The sequence below is a fragment of the Synchiropus splendidus genome, chromosome 1 (assembly GCF_027744825.2).
Source record: "Synchiropus splendidus isolate RoL2022-P1 chromosome 1, RoL_Sspl_1.0, whole genome shotgun sequence".
In the NCBI taxonomy this organism is placed as follows: Eukaryota; Metazoa; Chordata; class Actinopteri; order Syngnathiformes; family Callionymidae; genus Synchiropus; species Synchiropus splendidus.
The window spans coordinates 35,965,780-35,988,499 of record NC_071334.1 but is presented as its reverse complement, the minus strand read 5'-3'; the positions used below and the strand labels follow the sequence as shown (position 1 = coordinate 35,988,499).

The 22,720-nt window shown below is 41.7% G+C and overlaps 1 protein-coding gene across 2 annotated transcripts; it reads left to right on the top strand.

The window, feature by feature from the left end:
* Positions 1 to 66: 66 nt before the first annotated feature.
* mllt1a (MLLT1 super elongation complex subunit a) lies at positions 67 to 22,720 on the top strand. 2 transcript variants are annotated; one of them, XM_053849632.1, is made up of 12 exons: positions 67 to 191; positions 9,570 to 9,750; positions 12,097 to 12,179; positions 13,195 to 13,338; positions 13,450 to 13,575; positions 13,968 to 14,618; positions 14,980 to 15,070; positions 15,914 to 16,025; positions 16,907 to 17,006; positions 17,121 to 17,186; positions 17,519 to 17,590; positions 18,092 to 22,720. In XM_053849632.1, the coding sequence occupies exons 1-12, from the start codon at positions 180 to 182 to the stop codon at positions 18,218 to 18,220; spliced, it is 1,767 nt and encodes a 588-aa protein (XP_053705607.1). In that variant the 5' UTR covers positions 67 to 179; the 3' UTR covers positions 18,221 to 22,720. The 2 variants fall into 2 exon arrangements, with proteins under 2 accessions (XP_053705607.1, XP_053705599.1); XM_053849624.1 differs by having other exon boundaries at positions 17,121 to 17,195.

Genomic DNA, 22,720 nt, shown 5'->3' with positions numbered 1-22,720 from the left:
TGATTGGTCGAGGGAGCTTTCTGTTTTGGGTAGCCTGCCAGCGGCTGTCTGCACGGGGAGGGGAGCCGTCTGCCTTCCGCTTCTCGGCTGGATTGACACACAATGAGGAGCCGAGGCTGGAGAGACGCTCCACAAACACCGCTGTAAATAAATACAACAATCACTGAAACCAAGGCAACATGGAGAATCAGGTAGAGTGGCTTTTGTGTCTCCTCTCGGGGCCCGAACTTTACCGAGCTCGAACACTGCCGGGCCAGTCCCTGGCAGGGCAGGAATGAATCCAGTGTTCGGCTCCGGAGCTTGGCTAGCTGACCACTCATACATCGGTATTTGCCGCTAACTAGCTTCTCCCCCCCACTGCCGACCAGTAGCACCAACCAGGTGCACAAAGAGATGCACACCTACTGCGTACTGTTCTGTATAGTAGTTGTAACGCACATGTTTTTGGGAGTAAAGCCCCCCCAACGCTTTTTAACGGGGTTCGTTCGTGCGGCTATGCTAAGCTAGTCCTCCCACCAGGAGAGTGTCGGCCCAAGCAAGGCGCCGGGAAAAAAGATCTCTGTCCTCTCCAGGTCGGGCTGGTGTCTCCTCTGCCGGCGGCCTGGAAGCACACATGCTGGCTAGTAAATCCAGCTTGTTCCACCGTGCAACACCTGGCACGCTATTCATCGCAAACAGCAAATGCTTAGCCTATCTGCATGCATTCTTGCTGGAAGGCAAATATTCTTCCGATGTCAACGAGGTTGAACTTGACCCGAGTGTTGATGGTGACAATGACGCCGTTAGGTTGGGTAAAGTCATTTATTTGTCGGCAAATGATTGCGACAAGTTGTGGAGAATAACAAGAAATTACATTTCTAGTTTACACTGTGACGTTGGTTGTAATTTGATGATTGGTGTTGTTGTGCCCGGTGGCATGTGTTTGTGTTGTCAAGCGATCAAGAAGAAAAGAAAATCATCTTGTTCTTGAGTGATGGGCTGCTTGTTTTGGTGCTGCAAACTTAAGTTGAGCCGGAAGGCAAAGCCTTTGGATTTCATTCCTTCCCTCACCAATAACTAGGCAAAGATAAAACCAGCTGTTTGCTTTGTGTCGGGATCGGTGTCCCTCTTTAAAGTGGGGTGAAGGTCTTAATCGTACGACTGAGATTTGAAGTTGCAGTGTGTCTTCATTAAAAAGGTAAAGATATAATGTAGCTGACTTTTTTGTGGCTGTAATGTCCAACTGCGCTTGAGATTACATTCTGTGCTGGGAATGTCTCATTGTGAGTTCTTCCCAAAGTTTCCCACACAGAAATGTTTTGATGATACTACATCCCAAATCATGCTACAATAACTTAAATAACTGTTGGTAACAACGATGCTAGAAATTTCTCATTCAAGGTAATTGAATGAATGATACATTTGCTTTTGATTGTCCAGGAAACTACTGCATAGGGAGAATCAATATACAGAAATACAGTTGAGCAAGGCTGTATAGAAAACACTGCTACTTTTACAACAAAATAAATAAATAAACAATACAAAGGGCAAAGTGTTTAATTTAAAATAAATAACTTTTATCCCCTTTCCCTTTCAATGAGGAATGGACAAATTCACAATGTAAACTTCTGTCATCACTTGTTAAAATATCAGAATGTTGCCTCATAACCTGAGAGACCGCTCCTTTTGTCATTGATTAAATGTCCAGGGAATGAGTATCTGGTGTCCAGGTGCGCTAGAAGGTGCTTAAAACTCTTCGGCAACAGAACACAACTGCCTGTCCAAAAGAATAAAGTCCACTAGTATTGGTTTCGCCTGAGGTCCGTTTAGCTTTCGCTCGGTTGGCCTCTAGGTAGCGCTCGAATTCGGTGCAGTGATTTGAGCCTGAGTTTCTTGCCGCAGTGGCTGACTCCGGGGTTTGCATGTTGCGAATTGCAGTTTGGGTGTCATTTTCCTTGACAGAGAAGTATTGCCGAATGACTGCTATTGTGGCTGGCTGGCTGGCTCGCTGTCTGTAGCTCGAGCAGGTAGGCGGGTCTGCAGCATCAGAACAAGTTCCAGAGACATGCCCACAACTGTTTTGTTTTGTCATTGTTATATTGTGATGTACAATTTAATGGAGCAATAAAATCACTCATCATGTATTAATATATAAACTTATTTTAATCATGGTGGTGTCGTAAATGGCCATATTGGTGGCGATAAATTGTCTGGTCTGTTGATGCGTCTCGATCAAAGATGTCAATCACCAAAGCATTTAAAACCACAAAAACGACCCTGTTTGTTGTTAAAAGCAAAATTGACTCACATGTCATCTGGGTGTGATGATAGTTGCTTCATTTCAACACTTGTAAGGGTGAAGCCATGTCGTGTTGGAGGTGATCGCTTCCTGCCTCTTTCGTACTTGGTAGAAGCATTGTTTTCATCTATGACACAAACTCCAACAATGATTGGCTTACCAGTCCAAGTTTTGCCTAACCTTTGGGCCCAATTGCTGCTCCTGCAAACAGTTGGTTGCCAATTAAAACGGCGCAAAAGTGTAACAGCATGTCATACAGATTAGTGAAAACCAGGATGTTTTTTTTCCATGTATAACTCTTGTAGTTGTCCAAGTTGGATTATGCACACAGATCTTGATTGAAGCTGTTTTGTCCAAGATGTGTAAATCCCTTTTATTCCATATTGTACGGCTGAAAGTATTAAGGAAAAATTGAATTGTGGATTTTCTGGATCAAGCATCAGTGCAACATTCACATTTCGCTCTATGACACATATGTTACGGCTAGTCGGAATGTTTAGTCTGCAATACAGCCCAAAGGAATATAAATGTAGTCACTTTTTTCTTTTTCTCCCATTTCTTTGTAGCGACACTCATCATTTTCAAAGCAAAGGGTCCTCTCCCTGTTTCACAGAGTTGTTTGTGACAGTGACAGATATGCTCATTCAGCTTCACATGTCATGATAAAATCACAGGCATTGCACAGATAGGACTGAGAGAGAATTAGCCAACATAGAATTGCATATGCACATACGCACTCTGATTCAGGAATCTTTAAACACAGTATTTCACATACACACAACTGGATGACATGTTTAGTGATGCTCTCATCAGGATTTTTGCTGCTGATCACTGATACAGATTGGCCAGGGTTTCTACCAATGAACTATACCGATCACATGGATTGACAATGAATTTGTCATCAAAATGATGAGCCATGAAATCATTTTAATTCAGACACGTTTTGATATCCCCCCTCTTCAAGGAGGAAAAAAAATAGAACAAAACTTGCAGATTGCAACAACTATTCTGTCAAAAGCACAACTGAAAAACATTTAATTCGATGTGAAACGTCGCAGTTTGCTGAATCTGTTGAGACTGTCCGTGACATACTGGCTGCTTGTAGCGGGACTCCGAGACAGAGAGCTCTGCATTTATTCAAGAAATAGAGGGTGTGGACGAACTGTCCTTTAATGCTAATTACCATTTTGGCATCATTCGGTGCTAATAAGAGCAATAACGCATCACTGTAGTGACATTGAAGTGAACACATACCTCTATGAGCCAATGATTTGTCCTTTACTACAAGTAGCTACATGAACTGTATTTTAAGATCTGCAAGGGTCACTTTGCAATATGTATCTTTGTTAACACTGTTTTGAAATCCAGTCCATAGTCATGAATATTTCATGAATTCACGAATATTTGTGACAATGTCAGTTGAATACAGCAGCAATCAAAGAAATGGTCAAACTGGTTGGGTTCTAATCACATTGGCTGATGACTATTTAAGTAATGACTGGCTCAGTCATTAACTGATGGAAAAGCAAACATTAGTTCACTGCATTGCCAAAGTAAATAAGGTGTGTCTCAAATATCCCTTAATAGTTAAAAACCTCCTGCAGTTTCAGCGTGTGACAACTAGTTATAAACGACTTGGGGTGTTATTAACATGGATTAATGTGCGTAACAAAATCTTTAATTAATCCATCTTATCCAGCACAGTCATTTAACAACAGTGATTCTTGGATGCAGAGGGAAATATATTGTAACACTCTTTCGTAGGGATGCTCTGATCATAATTTTTGCTGCAGATCACCGATACCGATCACATGGATTGACAATGAATTTGTAGACCTTCTGTGTACATGATGTGAAAAAATGAACTTTAAATCATTTTAATTCAGACATGTTTTTATTTACCTCTTCAATGTGGCAAAAAATAAAAAAAAACCTTGCTGAATCTAGAAATAGTTCTGTCAAAAAGGACAACTAAAAAACATTTAATTCTATGTTAGACTTCGTAGGTGAATCTCTAGAGGCTGTGCTATGTCCGTGAAATATTTACATACTGTAGCGGGACTTTGAGACAGAGACCAGTGCATTTATGAAAGTTTCCACTCCAATTTGAGATTCAGGTGGCTAATGAATGCTGCACCCGTCTCCAAAATGGCGACAGATCCGGTCGTTTTCGTGTCTGTCTCTGTGTAAATGACTCCTGAGAAAGGCTGGTTATCTAGCTCGGTGAAATTACTAATAATTTCTTGTCACATGTGCTAACAGCCTGCTGAGGAACCAGCGGCCTCACTCTCTTGATCTCAGAAAACTCTCCATGCTTCGCCTAGTGCTGCCGCTTTATTTGGCGTGTTTCATTTGTAGGCGCTTCCCTTCACAGCATTTTCCCGTGCATGTGCTGCAGGATGCAAAGTTTTCATGACAGACTGAAGGAACCTCCACAGCAGACATCCCACTGCTTAGTGAGCAGCAAATTGTTAAAACATACCCAAGTTAATTGGTGTAGGCAAGTCAGGCTTTCTAAAAATCTGTGATCAGCCAGGAAATTATGTGGTGGCGCATCCTTATTAATTGGTGGCACTACATTTCTTTTTCCTGAGTGTATGTGTGTAAAGTGTGTGAACAAATTGTAGGAACCAATATTTCAATAAGACATTTCCTTTTGTTGTTGTTGCCTGAAACCCCTGCTGTTTAATCATGAGATGAAATGTTTAAATCGGAACAATAAAATTGTGTGATTTATGTGTTTCTATTCATTCCTACTTTTAATTGACAAAATGTTTGAAAGCCTGGAGAGTGTGACTGAAATTACGCACCGTGAGTTTTCCGGTCATTAAAAATCTTTCATGGTCTTAATATACTGCCATAGAGTTTTATAGTAAAATACATAAATAAGTGTTCCTGATTATCTATTGGACTTTTATGATGGCATAAATGTCTTGAGGTAATCACCGTCTTTTGCTCTATTGCCCCAATTTTATTGCCTTCCATTTCACCTATATGCTTTACAGTTTATATTTCTTAGAGCTACATGGCGGGTAAGAAGGGTGGTTTGCTGTTCAGGGATCTCGGCGGCAACTTGCTTGGTGTGGTGGAGTGTGAAGACTATGGGCATCGCTGCCGCTGAGCCACAGGGCATCTTGCCAGGCCAGGATCTATGTATGAGAGTGAGTTGGAGAGTGCTCATCTCAATCCCATCCGCACTAATCCCCCCACTCAGTCCCAGCTCACGAGTTCCTCAGTGTCTGGGCCAAGTCTTCACAACCCCTCCCTACCCCACCTCTGTACACATAAAGTGCCTTTCTGTCCTTTCTGATCCCCCCCTCATCTGCTTAGGCTTCCATTTCTGTGCGCCGCCGTCTCTGCGGCTCATTTTCTAGCTGCAGTGCTGTCATTGTTCTTGGCAGGGAGAGGTAGATCCACTATGTGTCACTCCCCTAGACAAACCTCGTGTGATCCGCTGGCTTGGACAGCTAATTGCTCTCATTCCATTCGGAGCTTCCCTGCGTTGGTCCTGCTTTGTGTCTGCCCGGGCCAAGTATCACAACAAAGGCTGCTCATACTAAACACTAACTCAAGGATTGTACTTGAGGTGGAATTGTAAACTAATGAATAATATCAGTGTGTTTGACTGGAGCTGAAATGTTTACGGTCATACTGCAGAATCAGATCAAGTATTGTTAAAAGGAAACTTAGATTGCATATACAAACTATGAAGAGACTAAACTTCATCTTCCTCAGAAGGTATGACGTGGGCTTGAAGCTGTTGTTACCCAAGTCTATTGAATAGGCTCTTGAACAACCAAGCACAATATAAACAGCATTAGCTTGGAGCGAAAGCAAGATTTTATTCTCTAGCCAGTGAGGTGTCCAAATGAAGGATGCGACCAATAATAAAATAGCAATCCAGTAACGTGTTAACACAGAAGGAAAAGGCACTGTCAGTCAGCATAATGCAAAGAAGTGTTGTAAAAGTATATGTCGGAATTTTCCCATCAATTGGGTTGGTTGCAGACCATCGGTTTTAATACACTTGCCACATATGCTGGCAGTAATGTGTCATTGAATAGACAAATCTGTGATAGTTACCAACTATGGAGAATTTGTTGAAAAGATAAAAGTATACAGAAAGTGGTGGCGCCCCCAACAGTGAAAACTGTTCATGAAAGCACCAGTTTTTAAAATTAAAATTAATTAGAAAATTTTATGGCGATACTTTCATTCATTCACTTTCATTCAGAGTTTATTTATGAAAAAGAAAATATGATTTTTAAACATTGTTTTATTATATTTTATTCAGAATTTTATTCATGATGTACAGTTTTTCCAATTTTCTCAACAGTTTACATCAAGTGTATTTTTTTCTTCTTTTTTTCTTTAGCAAATTTGATGAACATGACTTGCACTTGCTTCTGCTGCTGGTTGGACCTTTCGATGACAAATATCTTGCCCTATTTCACCTGTTTCATGTCATTTTGTTTGTTTGCATGTATGGTTATTGAACAGAAATCAGTGATTCTGTAATTAAAAATCCATAATCACAGTAATGAATCGGTTCTATTCCTTGAGTGGGCCTGGAAAAGGTGGGCCGTGATGTGGACCATTTACGTTTTAAGACGCCATCCTTACATTTCTATGACTGATTGTGTGGACATCACGTTTTTTTTACAACGTAGGCCCCAGATATTGCCTGAACTCTGACTCTCAAAAACATAGCACAATGTAAAAGAAGAAAAAACAATTGAACACCTGAGATCCGATGCAGCATGAGAGGCTACTGTCCCTCCCATACCTCTGAAATAGCACTTGCTGAATGTTAACTTCAACAGTTTCGTCCGGGAAAAGTTCACCTTTCAGCAAATTCTCTGCAAGCTTTGGTACAGATTCACCCTTGGCTCCCTCCGACACGCCAAAGATGCCAATAGTGTTTCTCTGTGACCGGGACTCCAGGTCCATGAGCTTGTCTTGTAGTTTCTTTTGCCGTCATTATGATCGAGTCATTGCCGTTTGAGCCCAATTCTCCATCTTTTCACCCGTGACTCCAGCTCTCATTCTGCTTTTACTGCTCGGTTGCTAGTGTTGCTAACCACTGATGTATCTCCTTTTTGAAGGTGTCCAGTTCTTCCGTCATGTAATTTCTCAGCTTTTCTCCCTGCTTAATGTTTTGCAACACTGAGCCAATGTCTTCATTCTGACGGGTGTTAGTCACATTTCTTGTTAGCCACGGCAGTTATCTGCGTACTATGAGTTCAGTCTCTTTCATCATTTTTTGGTCGGGTTTCTTTGAGTCTTCGCACCTTTTTATCTTATATCCTTGTTCATCTCTGCGTTTTGACGCATTATCTTGTATATTTCCGAGTTTCCTTTTTTTTTTTTTTTTTTTTTTTTTTTTTTTTCTCCAAGCTTACTCTCGGAAGCTCAAACATCGCACTGTCTACACTGGCAAAACAGCCCGGAACCCTGAAATGACCAACTTTAGAAACCCAACAAGTAGACAGGCAAACAACGCAAGCTATTTACAGACGTGCGTTCGACTTGTGGTCATGTGACCTTTTCCTGTGCTATTGGACTCTTTTAATACGTCAACGATCTTGCACTGTTGTTTTTGCACAGTTGAGTGAACTGAAGATGAGTGGAGCTTCATTCCCAAATACCTGCCCAAATCGACGTCATTATTATCAACATATTAGGGCTTGTCAATTAATCTTTTTTTTTTAAATTGGGATTACGATTATGTCTTCCTCCAATTCTGAAAACGGGCTAATCGTCATGAAACGATTATTTAGCCGGATCCCGTCTCCCCAGCTTTTCTCATTCTGTCCCGATGCCCCCAAACGCTGCACCATGCCTCGTCCGGAAGGCACAGTGAGCCCGCTACACAGAGTAGCGCGAGGCTCTGCCTGTCAGCAAGAGAGCTTGAGCCTCTGTTTACATGGCGTGTTGGACGCTAATATTACTACCACTGTTAGCTCACGACTCGGTACTACGCCGGCATGGTATTCAGCGTCAGAACCTCCGAGGAACAGACGCTCAGCCAACGTTTTGAGACACAGCAGCAGTGATAGCTGCAAAACATAAAATGGTTAAATAATCAAGATTATGATATGAATCAAAATAATCGACCAGCCCTATAACATATCATCTGTAACGTGAGCTTGGAGACATTTTACTGCAGTTTACTATTGTACATCGCTCTGTGGTTCACAGTAAAATGTGATTGAGCCACAGTCTGCTAAACAAAGCCCATATTTATGAACATAGGTCCATTTTGCCATTTATTTTAAACCTGTCTAAATATGAACCTTGACTTTTCTTGGCATTTATTTTCAAGGAATAATTAAAGAATTAACCAATGAAATTGATAAAAAATTTGTTTTCATTCAACAAAACACAACCACAATGTCACACTGTGCCCATTTTTGAATCTTTAAAAAAAAATCTGTTTATTTTATGAGTGTTTCATGTGAGTCGTTTCATGGTCCTTTTTCATCTTTTGTGTCATTTGGTGAGGGTATAATATACCACACTGTTGAAATGCCCTCCACAATTTCTAATTTGTTTTGCCGAGCCTAAAACATACTAGCCAAAGTGTAATTTATCTTATAGATTATGTTAGTGGTTTCTTTTTTATTTGCGTCTAATAAATGCAACAGATGGAGATCATTTTTGGACATCCTGTACACGTATGGAATGTCGGCTTAAGCCAGTAATAAAAAAACAATTACAGTAATAGGTGTTAGTTGGTTCCTAAACCTGCATCGTCGTAGTGCAGTCGCTCGTGGTTGGTCAAAATGTGCGCATGTACTAAGCCAATTGGGGCAGCGGAGTTATGCACAGGAGAGAGAATTGTTGCAGTGCAGGTTTCGGTTACACAGAGACTACACGCTAGTCAGGTGAGGAAATTAACTGTGTAGTCAGTGAAGGAAACCTGTTCCTTATTCATTTTAGCCTGACACACACAGGCTCACTGTTCCATGATGAGCGGTCACAGAGTACGGTGGCCTCATGTGGACAAAATTAAGTCTCACAACCGACGGATTCATGAGATATAGATGTTGGATTTATAGTCAAGCTGTGTCTGTCCTCTTGAGAGGAAGGACAGACAGCTGCACGTTAAATTTACTTTTTACAAGTTCTAGTCTGGTTTGATTTGGCTGAGTGTCGTATAAACTCTCCCCCACTTGCTCCCTAGATAGCAGATTTAAGATGAATTAATGTATCATATTTAAGATGTACTTGCATGTTTCCCACTGAGGCTAACCTACAGCTGGCCCTTTAATGTTTTTTCTCTTTACAGTGTACGGTGCAGGTGAAGCTGGAGCTGGGGCACAGAGCTCAGCTGAGGAAGAAGGTGACATCAGAAGGTTTCACCCATGACTGGATGGTGTACGTCCGGGGCCCAGAGACATGTGACATCCAGCACTTTGTAGACAAAGTCGTCTTCCGCCTGCACGAGAGCTTCCCTAAACCCAAGAGAGGTACGACTGCCTAAACCTCCCAATACACTTGTCTGGTTACTGCACTTGTGGTTGGCCATTATAGGACTAGCTTTTGTTCATCTAAAGATTACTTTGGTCTTGTGATTTGAAAGAAAGGGACAACAGTATCATGACATTTGATGATTGAGTGAAGCCTGTACAGTTGGGAAAATGTGGTCTTCTGATGGTGATTGAGAGCAAGATGATTATTGTGTTATTATGGGTGAGTGACAGGAACTTTAACTGTAGAACTAGGGCTGATGTGTGTGTGTGTGTGTGTGTGTGTGTGTGTGTGTGTGTGTGTGTGTGTGTGTGTGTGTGTGTGTGTGTGTGTGTGTGTGTGTGTGTGTGTGTGTGTGTGTCTTTCATAATTAAAATGTAATTGGCAATTTAATACACCAATTTTATTAGTCGGCTATATGATCAGTATGATATCCTAGCGGTAGAAGAGTCTTGTGATATTGCAGTCGGGGGTTCTCATATATTCTTCAGCTGTTGCATGAACCACAGTTTTATCAGTCAGACAGCTGCTGGTAGCTGCTGATTCTCTCTGAGACGGCTGTAAGAGATGAAAGACCATGCAGAATTCATGTAGTCGAAACAAAATTGAGGGAAGTCGCGTGAGAGTTGTGAGAAGACTGTCCCTCAGAACTTACATGTGTAATCAGGTTGGATTTTTTTCTTTATCACGGTTAGGGCTATCTGTCATCTGAGTCGGGGACGCTAGCATGAGCCATCATTAATTGAGCGTTTTATTCATGTTTATTCAAGAATTATTCATGTTCTAGAATTAAGTGACGACTTCTCTATTTTCGGGACTTCCTGACGATAAATGACTGAAAATGCTTTAACTGTGAAATCACAACTGACCAGGCTTTTAGCTAGGAGGGCGTCTGGGCGACTGCAAAACATGCTGGTATATGCCGCCAGATGTCACCATTACCAGCATAATCTGGCGGCCATTGCTACGGTCAAGAACGGGGCGTCCATTTTTTCATGTTTTGCAGACGCCCTCCAAGCTAAAAGCCTGCAACTGACTGCATCAGAACCACAGAAATATCTCTGCATCCCAGCCACTCTGCCCTTTTCTAAAGCCAAGTGGAATCCTTTAAGAGTTACATGATGGATGTTAAATACAGCTGTTATATTTTACACATTATTTTATTGTTGTTCAATGATCTATTAGGTCTCAATGTTCGGTAACGGCAAAATCTTGACTCATTGAATAATCGTTGAAATCATCATGATCGTGACATCAATCAAAAATAAACACGATCGTCCAGCCCCAATATGTATGGTGGCATGTAATCTGGTGCAATATTTGGATGCTTGTTTGTAGTGATGATAAACAACAAAGGGATGCTCCGATCGTTTGGTTCCCGATCATTATCAGCCGATATCAGCGTGATCGGTAAATGCATGTGAGGATGTGAAGTTTGCATCCTGCAGCACATGCACGGGAAAACTTGACGGAGCAGGGAGAGTTTTCCAGTTTCATGAAAGTGAGACAGCTGGTTCCTCAGCAGCAGGCTGTTAGCGCTGCAAACGCTTTGCAACACCCACTGGTCCAGCGATACATCGTGGTGAAAATAGTTGGATATTGGACAGACATCCACTCCGGTATTGGCGGTGGCGTCCTCTTCCGTGTACCCAATTAGGGTTCACTGACTGTGGACTAATGCTTACAACCCTGCATCAGTTAGGGACTATCAACAAGTTCACGCCAATGAAAGATAACGACTTTCGGAGAGAGAATGGAGAAAAGCTTTTTCGTCACACCAGACTAGGGACTGACAGTTTGTACAATGATTTCGAGAGAGCAATATGACATTATCATTTATTCACATTATTTCTAATGTTTCTTCAATAGCATCTAGGAAAGGTGTCCAGACTGGTCCATAGTTCAAGTCAACTGTTCAGAGACATGAGATACAGCAGACAGACGGCTCAATTCAACCCCGAAATAAATCTGGCAGAGCAGTCTGTCAGACGTCAGTGGGTTCTACCAGAGACGTGAAACATTGAATTTCCCATCGCTACGCTTAGTTAACTATTATATTTTAACAAACAAATTCTGATGCTGGAGACAAACTCCACCGATAAGTGTCATCATAAAACAGTTTACATAGAGACTGTAGTGTGTCCAACACATAGAATAGAAAGAAAATGTATTTATCGTGACCATTATCGTTATCGCATCGCAATATTTTTTTGTCCGTATCGCCCAGCCCCAATGTTTGGGCTTGAAGCGAGATGTGTGATTCTATCTCTGAATGCACAATGATGGTGAATGATAATTACTTATCACGCAGCCCTGCCTAAATCTCCATTTTCGTTTGTCATCAGTCTGCAAGGAGCCACCATACAAAGTGGAGGAGTCAGGATACGCAGGCTTCCTCATGCCCATCGAGGTTTACTTCAAGAACCGGGTGAGCACCTGTCAGTGTTCAACAACGTTTCTCTGATAAATTCTGTGAGGCGAAAGAGTTGAGATATTTTTACTTGAACCCATTTGATGATGAGGGTACCGTTACAACTACTGACAAAGACAACATACCAAAACTACATACAACTACATGCACTACATTGGTCATATTTTACCTTTAGGACTCATACACATGCATTATTAGGGCACAAAAAATACAAAATAATACAGAGCTTTATAGATGTTTTAAATGTTAATGATCATGCATGACTTCCAGCATTGTGTGAAGTGTGTAGGATTTTCATTGCCCCTCCACTGCAATTTTGACAAAACTACACTATGATTCACCAGGTGGTCATAAATATTATCACTAATTGCTGAATGTTTCAGTTGTTGTACCTTCTGAAACCTTTTAAACCTAAGTTTGGGGCGGGAAGTTGTCATTGATTATGTGCAACTCAAAACAAATTTCCCCCCTTTGTTTTTGACCAAAAATGAAATCGGAGAATCTTGTTAAAGTCAAAAGTAGAATCAAAAGGGTTTGACAGCTGTCGGAGTGAATTTTCCCACTGGCCACTCAGGACTCTTAATACCCCAAACTGTAGATGGCCTGGCTCGTCCTGCATGCTTTCCAACATTTACAGTTCATGGCTAAAGTGTTTCATCTCCAATCTCATTTGTTGATTTGTTGATGCCTTCCAGCCATTAAAGTTTATTAGAAGAGTTGGGATAGCGTGAGTGACACCAAAGTTGAATGCAATGCAACTGAAGCTTAGATGGTTGAAATGTTGTTTATTTAGCCGCCCAACAGGTCATAGACCTGCTCAAAGTTCAGTTGCTCACACTTGTTTAACCAAACATTTTTTTTCGAAAGAAAAAGTCCTATATGGTCATCTGGACTTTTGAATGATACCTTTGTTGGATGTTACAGATGGCAAGATAGAACTGAGCTCATGTCCCTGGAGCACGTGTGAAGATATAACTGGAAGTTGATCCTCATTTCTCGCTCTCTGGTTTAGGAGGAACCGAAAAAAGTGTTTTTTAACTACGACCTGTTCCTCAACCTGGAGGGTAATCCGCCCGTCAACCACCTGCGCTGCGAAAAGCTCACGTTCAACAACCCCACCAAAGATTTTAGGAGAAAGCTGATCAAAGCTGGAGGGGTGAGAGCAAATATTTTCATTGTGCAGCCAAAAGCGTTTCTTTATTCTTGATTCTGATTGTAAACATTTGCTAGCTATATACTGATGGAACTTTTTTTTCCTTAAATTAAGGTGATGGTGGTTCCAGATGTGGCTGAAGCTGTGTCGAGGCCAAGTCCAGACTACCCAATGTTGCCCACCATCCCCCTCTCTGCCTTCTCAGACCCCAAGAAGACCAAGGCCTCTCATGTATCAAAGGTTGGTTTTAGCTTTCTAATCATTCATTTGGCTCACTTTCTCGCCATCCCATATTCTTTTTCCTTTTTTTTTTCAATTTATAATCATTTTGCTAAACTCTCAGTTTGACTATGAAAATGCTGCTCATGCTGACCTGGAACTTGTATTATCAGTAACCTCCATGTTTGAGTGCATAAATGTTTCCGGTCTTAGTCAGTAGCTTAGCCACAAAGAAAAAGAACTGATCAGGACAAGCATCACATTTTTCCAATGTAGCGACTTTCTTTTTTCATGTGGTATTCTTTTATCCTTTTCTAAAGTCACAGCGCTGTGACAGACATGAAGTTTGGTTTTTGACTGTGTCCTACATCTTGTTTTTATTCACAAACCTGATAATGGTTCTGTCTCTTCAGGACCCGAGTAAAGACGGAAGTGGCAGCAGCAGCAAAGGAGCCAAACCTCACAAGCTGACCAAGGAGCACCGTGAGCGTCCTCGTAAAGACTCTGAGAGCAAAGCCACATCCAAAGGGGACAATGAGCGGGATGGAAGTTGTAAGAGTGGGCGAGACCCTTCCTCCTCTTCATCCTCTTCTTCGAAAAAGCCGTCAGAGATCAAAGTCAAGGAGGAAGTGAAAGTTGTTCCCAAGGCTGCATTCAAGGAACCTAAACTTACTCTGAAGGAATCAAAGATGGAAGGCATGTCGCCCAAAGGAGGGGGGGCAGGGAGTGGTGGGGGCGGTGGAGGAGGTGGCGGAGGAGGTCCCGCAGAGTCTAAGGCCCCAGGAAAACGACCGTCCACTGTGGAGTCTCCTAAATTAAGCACTAAAAAGCAAAAAAAAGCCAGCTCTGAGGGGAGCAAGGGTCCTACAGGTGGCACTTTCACAGGAACTTCTCCCCGCGTGTCCTCGTCTGCATCCAGTCAGCCGTACTCTGAGAAAAAGTCCTCGAAGGACAAAGGACGGTGGGCCAAAGTCAAGGGTGACACACAGGATATAAAGGAACCCAAAAAACTTCCAGAGTCAGAAGAGTCAAATTCAGATGATGAAGCATCTTCGAAGTCTGAGGTATGGAGGCTTTATTAACATGATCTGCTCTACTCTGTTCAGTTATTTTTACTGTTATCATGTGTTTCTGCCTGCTGTGTGTGTGTTATGGAAGTGGGATCTGAACTGATGAGCTCCTTGAGCCAATAGACTTGTTTTGTTCTCCGTCATTCATGAAGAGAAAATTTAGATGTTCCTGAAGCGGACTGTGATACCCAGGGCTGTGGGCCGTGGCTATATTATTTTCTTTACACCATTGGAGGGCTGTGTTGTTGAGGAATTAATTTGGTTCAGAATTTATCTGGTGGAAGAGTGCTTTTCCTCTTGAAATCCTTTGTTAGAAATCGTAGTGTTTTGTTTACTCCTCTTACTTCACATGCAGCAATCAGCTCCATCAAGTCCATCGAACTCCAGTTCCAGCTCAGACTCAAGTTCAGACTCGGACTTCGAGCCCGGGCAGAAGCCAGGACAAGGTTGGTTGTTTTATTTTTTCTTGTTTTATCATGTAGGTCAGGTGAGAACCGCCGATAACCTGGCCAAAAGCAATGGAAAAGGCAGACACAAAAAAAAAAAAAAAGTTTAATGGTATAAGAATATTTGCCACAAGAAGCCACATTTTTCTCTTTGAAATGAATTTAGTATATTACTGAATCAAATGATGGACCCATACATACATTAAAACAACAAAATATTGTTGTTATTTTGCATCAGTTTGAGAAGTCTTTATATCACCTTATTTAAACTAAAGCTCTTTTAATGTCTTGAAAATATTTGTATAAGAATTTCAATTTTATAATATTAAATAGTTTTTATGTTGTAATTAATGAATCGTAATTAACTTGTTAAAGCCCCATCACTAATATACATCTAAATGGCTTGTTGTGACATCACCATGTGCTGGCCATCGTGAATTACATAACTTCTACAGATGTTTATCTGATCCACTGGAGATACTCTTTGTCATCTCGATCTTCAGCTCTATTTCGTCTTTGATTGGGACACGTTGCTCAGATTGATGTTACACTTTCCTTCCATCTGCTTGTGTAATGTAGGAGCTGCATCAGACTTCACATTTGCAGCTTGGTTTATTGAAATACTACAACGTTCCCTGTCACAGTTCTGCAATGATTGGGCTTATTAAAGGGTCTGACGTGGAGTTGTTGTAATAAGTAACTGAAATTAGGAGTTGTATCTGTTTTCTGACTTGTTAATCATGATTTCAAATGTTTAATATTCTTAGTTATCTTTCTAACATTCACGCTGAAATCATTATTTATTTATTTTTAATCTCTTGGGTAATCGGTTCTCTGTCTCAGGCCCGCTACGGTCAATGGTGGAGGAGATCCAGTCTGAAGAGTCAGACGATGATGACAGTAGCTCAGAAGAGGAAACCCCCATCAAGACTAACCCTCCTAACAGGGACTCTCGGTCAGTCACACTTCTGTAGACACAAACTGTCTAATTGGATCTCATTCAGCAGGACTGGGTTCTATTTGTTCATATTTAATGCAAAATAAAATAATTAAAATCTGTTTTCTTATTTTACCTGGCAATACAAGGAATTAAAAAAATGTTAAAAAATGAATTCACCTGTTTATCATGTACAAAAGAGCGAGCTGTTCTTGTGTAAACAGCAGCAGACAGTGTACAATATAAAAATTGTGGTTAAGATAAAACGGTTAATGTTCAGAGTTCAAGATCAGGAGGGTGAGGAATTATATTTCTAAAGCTTTAACGCTGCCCCTTTAAAATCTTTCTTCAGTCAAGTCAAGCTGTCTGAGTGATACTCAACAGTTACAATCTCTCAGGTGTTTGAGATTCCATAAGAGAAAATACTGATTGAAAATCATATTTCAACCCTTTCTTGGGATTTTACAGGCCAGGTTGCGACATGCCAACAGGATTGTTTAAATTGCTTTAAAATGCTCCTGAAAGTCTCTAGTTTGGCTTCATTGACATGACAAATGTTATCCGTTTCTCACTGATTCAGAGAGTAGATGTTTGACTCACACTTGTAGGATTCATTAGGTAGAAGCTAAAGCTAAGTGACACTTCATATTGCAAATGTTTAAATACGTCATTTTATTTCTTTATTTCGAGGTCTTAAATGTCGAAATGATGTTGAATGGTTGTCAGTTATAGCCATGGCTTCCCCAAATGTCCTGCCATTATCTTACCCTACCGATTAAAATTAGTTTTGCTGAGAATTTTGACAAGGAATCACTGCAAGTTCCATCCGCAGACAATGCGTTCTCACAGTTGTTGACCTTTGTGAGGTTGACCTTTGACCCCTGCTGTCTCCTTGTCAGACTCAGCCTAGACAGCGAGAGTGACAGCAGTGATGGCTCGCACCGCCCGAGTCGAGACACCGCCCCGCCCCCACAGAAACACAGTTCCTCCAATAACAAAGTGAGTGACTTCATTTCAACACAACAGCTAACCATTCCATGTTCCCTGACTCAAATTCAAGTTTATCTTGTCACCTTTCTTGTCCTGGCTTCCTCATGTTTGATGCAAGTGCAGGTTTTAGGCAGAAAGAGTCCTGATTCCTCATTTCGTTCTGAGAAGTTGAAGAAGGGATACGACAAGGTAGGAAGGGTAAATCAAACTGTTTTATACTCCACCTCTTACACGTGTGGCTTGTACATTCATATACGAAAAAAACGTCCTCACATCAGGTCAGGGCTTTTGCAAATGAACATGAGCTGGGCTCTCACTCATATGGTAGACATTCATCTTGACGAAGATCCAATTTTTCCAGTAGCAGTAAATAAATAAAGTAAAATAAAGTAAAGTAAATACATTGTTGTAAAGTAAATATATCATTTGGGAATTATTTTATTGTTTAGATCTATTTTCAGATGGGTAGCAAAACATAAGTTTAAAGATGTTATTTTCAAGTCAGCTTTGCTGTTCCTCAGGCCTACACTGAAGAACTTGTGGACCTTCACCGCCGACTGATGGCTTTAAGAGAGCGGAACGTCCTTCAGCAGGTATGTCTATTTTACCCTTCATTGATCCTTCCACTGAGGTATTGTTGCTCATGGGACTGTGACCATTAGTGGCGGCGTGAAGTGACTTATGTGAAGCGCCTGAAATTAGTCGGTCTTTGAAGCCAGCCTACATTCCTGAGCATCAAAGTCGTTGAGCTTTTATTCCAGCTGCTGGGAAACTATGGTCAGTGTCTTAAGCCACATCAATGTCTTTTGGAACGTAGGTATTTAGTTGAGGCCTATTGACAATCACGTTTTGTGTCCAGCAGAACATCCTCTGTGAGACGTGTTTAATAAACAGTCACTGGTGGGAGATTAATAAATAAACAAATGTTGAATGTTAAGAGCGTTTGGAGCAGTTTCTCAAATGCTTCTCATTAGTTCACCTGACAGCGTTTTGAATTCTCCTTTAATGTGGTCTCTCGATATCTGTAATGTGAAGGCAGTCTTCAGTGGAAGATAAGGATAGTTCTTGCATTAACTTTCTTAATTTCTCGTCAGATTGTCAACCTGATCGAGGAGACGGGCCACTTTAACGTGACCAACACCACCTTTGACTTTGACCTCTTTTCACTGGACGAGTCCACTGTTCGCAAACTACAGAGCTACCTGGAGGCGACGGCCACGTGACAAGAAGCGGAGCTGCGGTGGCACGTAGGCGGCAGTAGCAGCAGCGTAGGTCAACTCGCGACGCCTGGGAGGCGGCGAGCTGCTGCGTCTGTCGCTTTGATTTCTCACGAGCCTTACTGAAACATCAAACACACTCAAGCACACATAAAGACACACACGGGGAGCATCAGGAAACTGTAGAAGAGGAATTGGAGGGGGACTAAGTTTGTGGAGGAAGGCAGCAGAAGAGCAACAAGATTCCTCTATACATCTTTTTTTTTTTTTTTGTGGCGAGCTGTGGAATGCACCCACTTCCCCTCCTTTGCCCTCCTGCACTCGTGCTGCTCCTCTTACAAACCCAATGCCTCCTCCCTCCTCTCTTACTCATTCACACACTCACACACACTCCTTACTCGGCAGAACACTCCAGTTCCCTTCCTGTACTGTCAGCTGGAGCTCATTTCTCCCCTACATTTTCCTTTTTTGTGTGTGTGCGAGGTGTATAATGCTGTAGTTTCTGATTCCTCTCTGGAGCCTGAGCACGAGCTCAGGTTTTCATTTGTCCTCCTTCAACGCGCACGCGTGTCACCCTCGCTCGTAACACTGTAAGAACGACACCGAGACGTGTGCATGTCGATGTGTTGGGATTAAGTTTCCCTGTCGCCGTCACATCTGAGTTTTCCCCCTTCACTTCCTCGCACTGAAAGTTGAGCCCTGACCTCTTAACAACGACCCCCCACCCCTAACGTATTCTGCTCCCAATCTTCCCACAGAGCCCCCGTCCTTACTCAGCTCCATCCCTCCTCCCTAATTCATACCGCTGTGCATGAAAGGGCTCGCGGCAGACGTGGTGGAGGATTGCTCCTAAATTGCCTTCTCATGGTTTACACAAAATAACCGTGAAAAAGTAGCCATACTTGTCTCCCAGAATCCAAAAAAGGAAAAGAAAAAAGGGGCCATGCTTTTTTATTTTTCTACGAGTGCATTTGTGTATTTATTCCCAAATTACAGTAATGATGAGCTATGAATGTATATCGCTTTTACTTTTCTGTGGTGAGCTACAGCCCCACTCTAGTGCCTTTCTGCAGCTTGCAGCGTGGGGGGGTGAGCCATGGTCATGCTGATTGAAACCCCCGCCACCACCACGAACACCGGCTAGTGTTAATTGAGTATCCAGTATTGTCTCAAAGGCTTCCATTTCCTTGTGTTGACCTTTATCAGCGTCTCAATGTGTTCAGCTTGAGCTCTGGGTTCTAGGCGTCACGTTGGTCCAAATATTGTTTAAGGGGCAACTGTGGTGGCTTCTGGCTTGAACTGGGGCTGCACAATGAGCTTTGTTCCATTGACAGAAGCATTCATACTCAATATAACTGGTTCCAAATGACCATAAATCAAGACCTCCATTACTTCCACCTATTTTAAACAGGATTGTTTTGCACTGCAGTTCCAGAATGAAACCCTCAGCCTCGTACATCTGATGAGATTATGGAAGGATGTGTGGGGGAGAGCAGCTTGCAGCTTCAGAAAATGCAGTCTGATAATTGTTGTGTAATGATGGTGGAAAAGCTGTGCTGGGGTTTGATGTGGACCTTAGCAATAATATGAATTCAGTTAGACACACAGAAGGACATACACAGTCAACAACTTTGGGAAAGAAGCAGAGAACTTGAATCGTAATTCATAAGAATTAACACACACAGAAACACAGAATTAATTATAATTGTGCTTTCCGTTGATAAGGAAATGCATAGTTAGTTGTGGCACGTGTTGTAGATCGGCACCATCCTGTCTCAATGTTGTTGACGGTGTGCATCAACAAGACTTGTCAGGTCCATTGTCAGGTGATGTCATGTTGGTGTTATTCACCTTTCTCCTTTGATCTGACTTTTTAAGGCACCTTTGTGACTCTTGCAGTGGTGTGGGGTGTCCAAGCACAACAATTGCTTTCTTGCCGGATGTTACCGTGACACACGCTCACTGTCTTTACACATCAATTGTGCAGCCCTAGTTTAAACCTGAGGTTTGAAATACTCTTCCACTGCTCACAAGAATCATGAAGCTGAAGAATAAGCTATTGAATCCTCCTCAAGTCAGTTTGTTTGGTCTCACATAGTTGGTCCAGCTTTAGTAGCTCCCATTGAAGCTCATGTTCAACAAATGATGGTAGGATTTCTAGGCTTCATTGTCTGCGCTGAACTGTGGTGACTCTGTCTTAGAGCCCTCAAGTGTTTAGCATTCACTGGAGAGTAAAAGCTGATCGATTTTTTTTTTTTTTTTTTTTGATCAAACGATTCCATGAAAATGAGTTGCTGTTTTCCTGGCAGCTTTTCTATTCAATGGTTGTACTGAAATGGTTGGGCCAGGTTATGGCCATTTTTTTAGATAAAATAATTCCCAAGGCATTTAACATACGTTAAGATAAAGATAATGATATCGGTGTAATAAGGCCTCACATTTTTTAAACGTCTCTGTTGAAACTAATTCAAGGGCAAAGCAGCTACTTGACATGCAACAAAACATTTGCTCGAAAAAAATGACACATTTGAGGTGAATTAAAAGTCATTTAAGAAAACTTTGATCTAATCCAGTCATGATGCACCTGTGTATCTAAAACAGCTCTTCTTCTCCAGTTGATGCCAAATGATGTTTAATCACCGCATGATAAGATTCCTTGTGTGCTCATCTTGGACGTCAATGGCCCAAAACAGAAGAAGAAAAAGTAACTCCTGAAAACAAATGTATCCCCCAAATGATTTCCTGATGGAATGTTGGCATGTCAGTCACAGTTTCTCTGCTCCTCACTGCTGGCTAGTTTTTTAATCCAATCTTGTCATCACAAGTCAAAACTGCACATGTCAGTCATAAGTTGTGAAGACCCGGTGAGACCCCTTTTTGTCTCCTCCAGCTTTAACCCATGTTTGCCCGCTTATTGAGACAAACCATCTGGAATGGACTCGTACCTGGACCTGAATACCCGTCACCTTACGTGCCCTACAGTAACCCCACCCACTTCTAGCCCTTTTCCATTCTCTCTCTGTGCCTCTCGTCACCAAAACTTCAGGCTGCGACAGATGAGAATGAACTCTGCGACGCCCTCCTCGTCCTGTCGTCTCTGGGAACACCTAGTTCATGAACTTTGAACTCGTGACACTCATCCAGCCCCCCCTGTAGTGGTGTTGGGGGATTGCAGGGGGACCCGAGTGAAGCTCCACTGTCTCCACAGTTTTATTTATGGACCTCTGCACTTTTGGCTGTGACGACTTCAGTACTTGGTTACCTAAAACTGTCTTTTTTAGGATTTTATACAATATTTACATGCAATATCCATCTTTCTCTTCTAATTTGAACAACTTTTCCTTGTATTCCAGCCTGGTTTCACTTTTCCCAAAAACGTCTGGTGATGCTCAAAGATGATGAACACTTTTGTTTTGATCCCTTAAAGCTTGAAGAAAGTCATCGTAGGTCACCAGAAAACAGGGTCAGTGGAGTCTTGACTACATGAAACACCTGGGTACCACTTTAACCAGAAGTCTTTCCCAATTGGTTTATTAATCACCTCATTTTGTGAAATAGGAGATGTGGTTCCACATTTGTCTCATTTCTTTGAATTCGTTTTGTTGATTTCAAGCCCTGACAAACTATTAAAGACAAAACTGTTCTCGCACAAATGTGGCATGCTAACAAAGGTGCTATGTGAGCAAAGACCAGTTCAGTCTGCAACTGACAGGGATGAGTTTTGGAGGTCTCTGGCTTCCTTCTGTCACCTGTAGAATAATGCATCTTGCCGTCTATGTTTTAATTACTTTGCTAGCCTCATTTTTACAAGCTCTCGCTCTGATAAGTAGCTGTACATCACAGTGCGCAGAAATCACCTGCGTGTAATTCCTCTGTTCAGTAAAATGGGCGATTACGGCCCAAAATGGTCATTGAAGCTTTTGGGTTGTTTTTTTTTCCATTTTTTTTTAACATGAGTTACTTGTCATTCTTAATGAAACAAATGGTCAGCTTTTAACCACTAGTATGCTTGATAACGTTTGTGTCATTGTTCACTTTTAGATCTTTTGGACAGCCGTCTATCTAAAAACATGGGATCACAGCTTTTATTGAACAAAAAAAAAGGAATTGATAAGCCAGTCACGAATTTCAAATTCTGTTGAAGTGGTATCAAGATGTGTGTAAGGAGTATCAACTATGTGGAGCTTATGCGACGGGGAGGGGGCAGGGCATGATCGGTCTTGTCATGTGACAGAGGGACGAGGGTGCCTGTATTTTATAAGGGTTGACTTTTTTTACTCGGGCTCTACTTATGTGTTTGTCGTCGAATCTACGGATGAACAAATGAACTGGATGAACAAATGAAGTCAATTTGATGTTTGTTTTTTTTTTTTCCTTAAAAGACTTGGCACTACAACGCCACCATGTGGCCATATGATGCAATTTGTTGGTAAGGACACAACATGTTATTTTAATGTTATTTTTAATTTTGAGATCATATTATTAATAAAGTCATTAAGTACTGTT